The sequence below is a fragment of the Paramisgurnus dabryanus genome, chromosome 3 (genome assembly GCF_030506205.2).
Source record: "Paramisgurnus dabryanus chromosome 3, PD_genome_1.1, whole genome shotgun sequence".
Lineage (NCBI taxonomy): Eukaryota > Metazoa > Chordata > Actinopteri > Cypriniformes > Cobitidae > Paramisgurnus > Paramisgurnus dabryanus.
This window is the reverse complement of record NC_133339.1, coordinates 37,427,039-37,434,797: the sequence shown is the minus strand read 5'-3', so window position 1 is coordinate 37,434,797 and position 7,759 is coordinate 37,427,039. Positions and strand designations below refer to the sequence as shown.

The following is a 7,759-nucleotide window of genomic DNA, read 5'->3' as shown; positions in this document are numbered from 1 at the left end:
TTTTCGCATGCTCATACTAGAGTATACAGAGGTATTGCAATTTGTCGCAATGCGCATAAACTATGCTTTGCAAGGCTGTGCTTTCGACTGTGACGCTCGCGGAAACTTAAAAAACAGACTTTACCCAGGGCTTACAACTTCCATCATTCCACACCTTAACAACATTATCAAGCTACAGTATGCCGATCAGTGTTGGGGAAGTAATGCATTACAATTTTAAGTTACTTCCAAAAAAAATTAATACATTAATTAAAAGTAATTGTGTTAAGTTACTTTTCATGGAAAGTAATGCTTACGTTACTTTTAAGTTACGTTTGCGTTACTTTTTCTTACTTGGCTTAGGCTTTATCTCTTTTCAAGCAAGTTTTGCATTCAGAAATTGCATAGCCTATTTCCATCGCAAATAAGTCATGCTCATCTCTGTTTCTGACTTAAACAGTTCGCACGCATAGTGTGTGTCTACGTGACTATGTTCAGTTTTTGCATTATATATATCTTTAAATCGAATTAATTAAACTGAAAAGTAACTAGCACTACTTTTTTAAAAAAGTAACTCAGATATTAATGTGTACATTTATAAAGTAATGCGTTACTTTACTCGTTACTTCAGAAAAGAAATATTATTACGTAATGCACGTTACTTATAATGCTTTACCCCCAACACTGATGCTGATGTTGTTGTTTAGCAACATCTTGCTGAGAAAATGACATTTTAAGCCTTTAAATCCATTCAGGAATGCTTCTCTGCTTAACTAGTGTGACGTATTGTTGGAAAAATGAACTAGCCTGTTTGAATCACATTGGCTCAAAAACATAGTAAAAGGAAAACACCACAGTTTTTCAATATTTTACTATGTTCTTACCTCAACTAAGACTAATTAATACAAACCTATCTTTTTTCAATGTGTGCACTTAATCTTTGTACAGCGCGTTGTGAATGTGGTAGCATTTAGCCTAGCCCCATTCATTCCTTAGGATCCAAACAGGAATGAATTTAGAAGCCATGAATAATTGATAGTTCACAAGATTTTAATGAGTGTTCACAAGATTTTAATGCAAAGCAGTTACTGATCTAAAAGCAAGACAGTGAATCTCTATAATAAAAATAAATCACTTTGTGCCTCAGATGACACCAAAAGCATGCATATCAAACTAGCGATGTACAGAATCAATCATTATAATTCATTTTCATGATTGATTTGAAAAAGAAGAGGAATAAAACTTTAAGGACCATTCATTTGTATCTTCCTCACACGACAATTCCTAAAGCAATCAGCATTGGTAGGAAAATAAGATAACCAATGAATGTTGGATGACTTCCTGTGAAAAAAAGAAAGAAAATGATGTCACATTTTTTTTAGCAGTAGTAATTTTTTTTACACATCACAATGTAAAAGATAATGTGAAAGGTTAATGGTCATGGCATTGTTGCTTCACAACAAGAAAGACCCCGTTTCGAGCCACGGTCAGGTAGCCTTTCTGTGTGGAGTTTGCATGTTCTCCCTGTGTCTATCGTGTGCATGAACTTGTCTGGATCAACTTGTGTATGGATTAACCAGTTCTTAGCAATAACCAGGGTGTAAAGAAAGAAAGAAAGAAAGATTTCACTGAAGTGATTTTCATTTGAGTAGGCTCTCTCTCAGCCAGACAGTGGGACATGCACTGTTTTTTGTTGTGGGACCAGTGGCGGTTGGTGACTGCTCTTCCGAGGGGCAGGATTTTTAAAATATGGTATTCGGAGTGTCATGTGTATTGCTCGTGTTTTCAAAATATGTGTTTGTTGCGTCATGTAAACCATCTGCATTAGGTTTCTTGTCAAAATAAGTGCCTACTGCACACGCGTCAAAACTGTTTATGATAAAAGAGACGCTCATGTTCACAAAATATTTACACACAAGCACATGCGCAGTCCAAGCAGTGTTGCCAAAATGATTTAACAACTTTCTAGACCCTTTTAGCGACTTAATAAAAACAACTGACAGGACAAATCTAGTAACCTTTTCTGTCATGGTTGGAAACTTTTGGAGATTGACGCGTAAGCACGTATAAGTTTCTCAACAAACAGCGGGTGCTGCTGCTGCTGTCCATCCCTGTGTTAAGGCACTCACAGGCAGCCCGGTCCCCTCGCAGCAGTCCCTCCGGGTCACACACACCGGCGACAGAGCGATGGCAAGTACGACGAGCTCAAAGGTAGCATTCGCAAACACTATAATAAGCACTACTTTTTGAAAGGCAAAATGTTTATGTAAAGTGCAACCTATTGCCAGATAAGAAAGAGTCTCTCCACGTCTGTGGCAAGTAATTAATGAAGCACCTCACATTGTCACATGCTGCAACAAAATTTGTGGTCTCTATATTCAGTTACATCAGACACACTTTTTTTATTTATAACACACCTGCAAAATTGATGATGTCCACTGCTTTAATGTCTTCTGGTGAATCTGCGGATGGCAGAAATGAACTTCTTAACACAGCACACTCAGTATTATACTGTAGTTTTAATTCATACACTAATCATAGCCATAGCCAGGGCCGGAGTGGGACTCATTTTCAGCCCTGGAGTTTCATGCCTTAGACCGGCCCACTTTAGTTCACGACTGACTATTAAAATAATATCTTTAAACCCTCAGTAGTATAAGTCTGCAGTAGTGCACTGTTCTCTGCAGCCTTGCAATTCACTGTATTTTTCAAATAATTTCATATTCCGTGCAAATGCAGTAAACAATTATATTTTTTGCCATAATCATGCATCCCTACCATAAGACCATAATATTACTAAAGTAAACTTATTCAAAAACTAAAGGAAACAAATGTGTTTGTGTTTTCCTCTATATTTCTATTTCTAAAAAATGGTGAGTCTTGAGATTAACTGTTGGGTTGATAACGTTTGGAAACCCCTGATATACAATACACAAGCAAGATTTATCAAGTATGCATTGGAAACAAATGGAAAAAATCTGTATCTTATTTTTTTAGTACTTAGATCATGTCTATTGCTATAACATAGGCTAAGGTACATTGTGTTAAAAAAAAGAAAACATAATGGATATACTTTTGAAACTACTTTTTTCAAATAAACTAATGAGTTTTGCATCAAATAGATTTTTGTTCCTTGCAATAAACGATGAATAATGACTATTCATAGAGAGTTCATCTATGACTTGGATAAAAAAATAATCCGGGCCTGGCCATAGCAGAAATACATTAGAAGCCAATTAATGTATAGTTAACAGTTATCCATACCCATTCCAATTTCATTCACAGCTGAAGTGATGAGATTGCACATTAAATATATACAGTCTTGTTCAAAATAATAGCAGTACAATGTGACTAACCAGAATAATCAAGGTTTTTAGTATATTTTTTATTGCTACGTGGCAAACAAGTTACCAGTATGTTCAGTAGATTCTCAGAAAACAAATGAGACCCAGCATTCATGATATGCACGCTCTTAAGGCTGTGCAATTGGGCAATTAGTTGAATTAGTTGAAAGGGGTTTGTTCAAAAAAATACCAGTGTGGCATTCAATCACTGAGGTCATCAATTTTGTGAAGAAACAGGTGTGAATCAGGTGGCCCCTATTTAAGGATGAAGCCAACACTTGTTGAACATGCATTTGAAAAAATGGGTCGTTCAAGACATCAAGACAGCGTACTTTGATTAAAAAGTTGATTGGAGAGGGGAAAACCTATAAAGAGGTGCAAAAAATTATAGGCTGTTCAGCTAAAATGATCTCCAATGCCTTAAAATGGAGAGCAAAACCAGAGAGACGTGGAAGAAAACGGAAGACAACCATCACAATGGATAGAAGAATAACCAGAATGGCAAAGGCTCAGCCAATGATCACCTCCAGGATGATCAAAGACAGTCTGGAGTTACCTGTAAGTACTGAAGACGTCTGTGTGAAGCTAATCTATTTTCAAGAATCCCCCGCAAAGTCCCTCTGTTAAAAAAAGGCATGTGCAGAAGAGGTTACAATTTGCCAAAGAACACATCAACTGGCCTAAAGAGAAATGGAGGAACATTTTGTGGACTGATGAGAGTAAAATTGTTCTTTTTGGGTCCAAGGGCCACAGGCAGTTTGTGAGACGACCCCCAAACTCTGAATTCAAGCCACAGTACACAGTGAAGACAGTGAAGACAGTGAAGCATGATATGGGCATGTTTCTCCTACTATGGTGTTGGGCCTATTTATCGCATACCAGGGATCATGGATCAGTTTGCATATGTTAAAATACTTGAAGAGGTCATGTTGCTCTATGCTGAAGAGGACATGCCCTTGAAATGGTTGTTTCAACAAGACAATGACCCAAAACACACTAGTAAACGAGCAAAGTCTTGGTTCCAAACCAACAAAATTAATGTTATGGAGTGGCCAGCCCAATCTCCAGACCTTAATCCAATTGAGAACTTGTGGGGTGATATCAAAAATGCTGTTTCTGAAGCAAAACCAAGAAATGTGAATGAATTGTGGAATGTTGTTAAAGAATCATGGAGTGGAATAACAGCTGAGAGGTGCCACAAGTTGGTTGACTCCATGCCACACAGATGTCAAGCAGTTTTAAAAAACTGTGGTCATACAACTAAATATTAGTTTAGTGATTCACAGGATTGCTAAATCCCAGAAAAAAAAATGTTTGTACAAAATAGTTTTGAGTTTGTACAGTCAAAGGTGGACACTGCTATTTTTTTAACACACCCCTTTCAACTAATTGCCCAATTGCACAGCCTTAAGAGCGTGCATATCATGAATGCTGGGTCTTGTTTGTTTTCTGAGAATCTACTGAACCTACTGGTAACTTGTTTGCCACGTAGCAATAAAAAATATACTAAAAACCTTGATTATTCTGGTTAGTCACATTGTACTGCTATTATTTTGAACAAGACTGTATTTTTAAACATGTAGTTAAAATATCATAAAAGTTAGGCAATTGATAGAGTATACTTACACCGTACTGTAATCTGAATAGGTTCTGATGTCACTTTAGGAGGAGGTTGAGGTCCATCTGCTCCCAGTTCCAGCTCTGCTTCACATCTGTACTGAACTCCATCATCATCTCTGTTTGCAGTGATCTGAAGTGTAGATCTTACATTCACTGGAGTCTTGATGGTGTCATAGAAGGTCTTAGTTTTCACCTCTGTCTCTCCTTTAAACCATTTCACAATGAGACTCTTAACAGGAGCCACATTCACAATGACACACTGGAGCTCATACTGTGATCCCTCTATCATTGGTCCTGTGTGATTCACTGTGCTGATGGAGACACTATCTGGAGTCTCTGTGAAATAATATTTAAAAAAAAAACTGATATTACATCAATGAATGTAGATATTATATTCTGTATTTCAGTTTAAACGCACATGAAAACTCACTGTAAACTGTGACTGGGAGAAAAGATTCACATGCTGCTGTCCTATTGTAGTTCATGTAGCACTGTGGCCGTATGTCCCATTGTCTCAGATCAGACACTCTCCAGGTGATCAGTTTAGCTTTTTCCAGGGATACTGATCCTACTTTGGTTTCCCAGCCAATCTTATCAGGTGTGGCATCCATGCTACAATCCACTGAAACAGAGCTGCCGTACTCCACAACAACACTCGCTGGGATAAACTTTATAGGACATGTAGCTTGTGTACCTGTTAAATATAAAGATTAAATAGTGACGTTTTATAATTGCAGTACTCCGGTTTCCAGGACAAGGATTAGCTTAAGCCAGGCTATAGGCCTTAGTTTAATTAGGAAATATAACTAGTTTTAACAAACATGCCTTACTAAAAATTTTACTTTTGTGCAGTTTTAGGCAAAACAAAGGGCACTGATGTATTTTAAGATATGGCAGTGCAGGTTGTTTTCAGTTAATAGCTCTTAAATTTATTTTAGTCTAGGACTAGTCTAATCCCTGTCCGGGAAACCGCCGCTTTAAATTCAGTTAAGCCAATGCAATAAACAGTTACTAAGAAATGCTTGGAGCAAGTTCATATGTTGGAAATGAGAGAAACTACTCATACCACTGGTTTCACAAACAAGGCTTTATCCTAGACTAAAACACATGAGCTGTCTGAACTGAAAATATCTTGCACTGACAGATCTTAAAATATCCCAATGCCATTGATTTGTCTCAAGATAAACACCAGTAATGTTTTTTTCTAAAGAAGTTTTAGAAAAGCTCAGCCCTCTCTGTGAAAGAAAGCCTTATATTAACTGTAAACTTTATTATAAAAAGTTCACTGATAACACCAGCTGTTTATCAATATAAATGAATTTAAGTCAACATACAAACCTGTAAGAGTCACTAACTGAGAAAGCGTTGAGAGATAAATAAGTCCAAACAAACTTTGAAGCATGCTGTGTGTTTAGATTTTCAGACTAAAAGTGAAATTTAACAAGATATGGTATAAAAGATCACTCAACGTATCTTCACTCCACTGAGATCTGTAACGGTTTAGATTTAACTTAAGAAAGAAGTCAAGCAAAAACAAACCCCACCCAGCCTTTGATCGAGAAGTTGCACTAGAGATTTCAGTAGCATGTTTATTTAGTACATACATTAAACCAATGAGATTATAACTTTTTGGAAGTAATACTGTCATACAAAAATGTAAACATCATAATATAAGACAATCAAGTGAGTGTTGGTTTGGGGTGCCATGTCATCTGCTGGTGTTGGTCCACAGATTTCTAAAAATCCTTTCTTTGTATTGGTGTTAAGTAATATTCTCATTTTCTGAGATACTAAATTTGTAATTTTCCTTGGTTGTCAGTTATAATCATTAAAATAAAATAAAAATAAACATTTTAAATATATCAGTCTGTGTGTCATGAATGAATATAATATACGAGTTTCACTTTTTGAATGGAAATAGTGAAGTAAATCAACTTTTTGATGATATTCTAATTATATGTCCAGCGCCTGTATAGTCTACATATGGAAGTCTAATATATTCGACTGTAATTCTTAAATATATTTATGATAATGGGCCAGCAATAAGGCTCCACAATGTATTTAAAGGAGCAGTGTGTAATATTGACATCTAGAGGTTGAACTTTGTACCGCAGTCTCAATTTAAAATATTGGAGACAAATATTTTCACTGAACTTTCCTCCTCAAACTCAACGCTTATGGGTTGCCAGAAAGCATCGAACCTTAAGTTTATCCCTTAAATTTTACATTTGTAATGTTTTTGTTTTCTTGCAAATAACAAACCCACAAAGTTTTTAAAACTCAATCTGTTGCTCATTTTGAAGGTTGCATCCTTCAGAGGTTGAATTAATGGGCCATATGCCATTTCATTTAAGTAGCCCAAGGGTAGGCAACGTTGGTCCTGAAGTGCTGCATTCCTGCAGATTTTATTTCTCAGAACTGGTTAAATAAATGTTAATAAATCGCATTTTATTCTAAGTTCCTAGATATGTTTGATTGAGGTAAACTGTATTATAGCACACATGCAATGAGAATTATAGCACATGTATTGTTATTATTATATGTTATATTATATGTTTGGGTTGGCATGTTTTTTTGTGGTTTGTTTGACATCAGCAATACAGTAACTTAATAAAATAAATAAAAAAAATTATATTAAATAAAAATATATATTAACCCATTTATAAAGTAAAATTAACCCAATGTTTTAATAAAAATGAAATCATCCTTTGGGTAAAAAGGATATAACTTTAAAGCACGTTGAGTGCTGCAAATGTAATGAATTATTATTATTATAAAAAATCTATTTGCTGGATTAAAATAAACAACTCAAATTG

The 7,759-nt window shown here is 35.7% G+C and overlaps 1 protein-coding gene across 1 annotated transcript; it reads right to left on the bottom strand.

The window, feature by feature from the left end:
• Positions 1–447: 447 nt before the first annotated feature.
• LOC135735905 (intercellular adhesion molecule 2-like) lies at positions 448–6,429 on the bottom strand. The gene is made up of 5 exons (XM_065254616.1): positions 6,282–6,429; positions 5,374–5,637; positions 4,950–5,279; positions 2,397–2,441; positions 448–1,320 (listed from the first exon to the last, which is right to left on the bottom strand). The coding sequence occupies exons 1-5, from the start codon at positions 6,343–6,345 to the stop codon at positions 1,250–1,252; spliced, it is 774 nt and encodes a 257-aa protein (XP_065110688.1). The 5' UTR covers positions 6,346–6,429; the 3' UTR covers positions 448–1,249.
• Positions 6,430–7,759: the final 1,330 nt, after the last annotated feature.

What these genes read in the sequence shown, in the direction of transcription:
- LOC135735905 (XM_065254616.1), bottom strand. Translation starts at nt 6,345, where the DNA reads ATGCTTCAAAGTTTGTTTGGACTTATTTATCTCTCAACGCTTTCTCAG. An exon ending in TCTCCCAGTCACAGTTTACA is followed by an intron (nt 5,280 to 5,373) that starts GTGAGTTTTCAT and finishes ATTATTTCACAG; the next exon opens with AGACTCCAGATAGTGTCTCC. An exon ending in TATTCAGATTACAGTACGGT is followed by an intron (nt 2,442 to 4,949) that starts GTAAGTATACTC and finishes TGCCATCCGCAG; the next exon opens with ATTCACCAGAAGACATTAAA.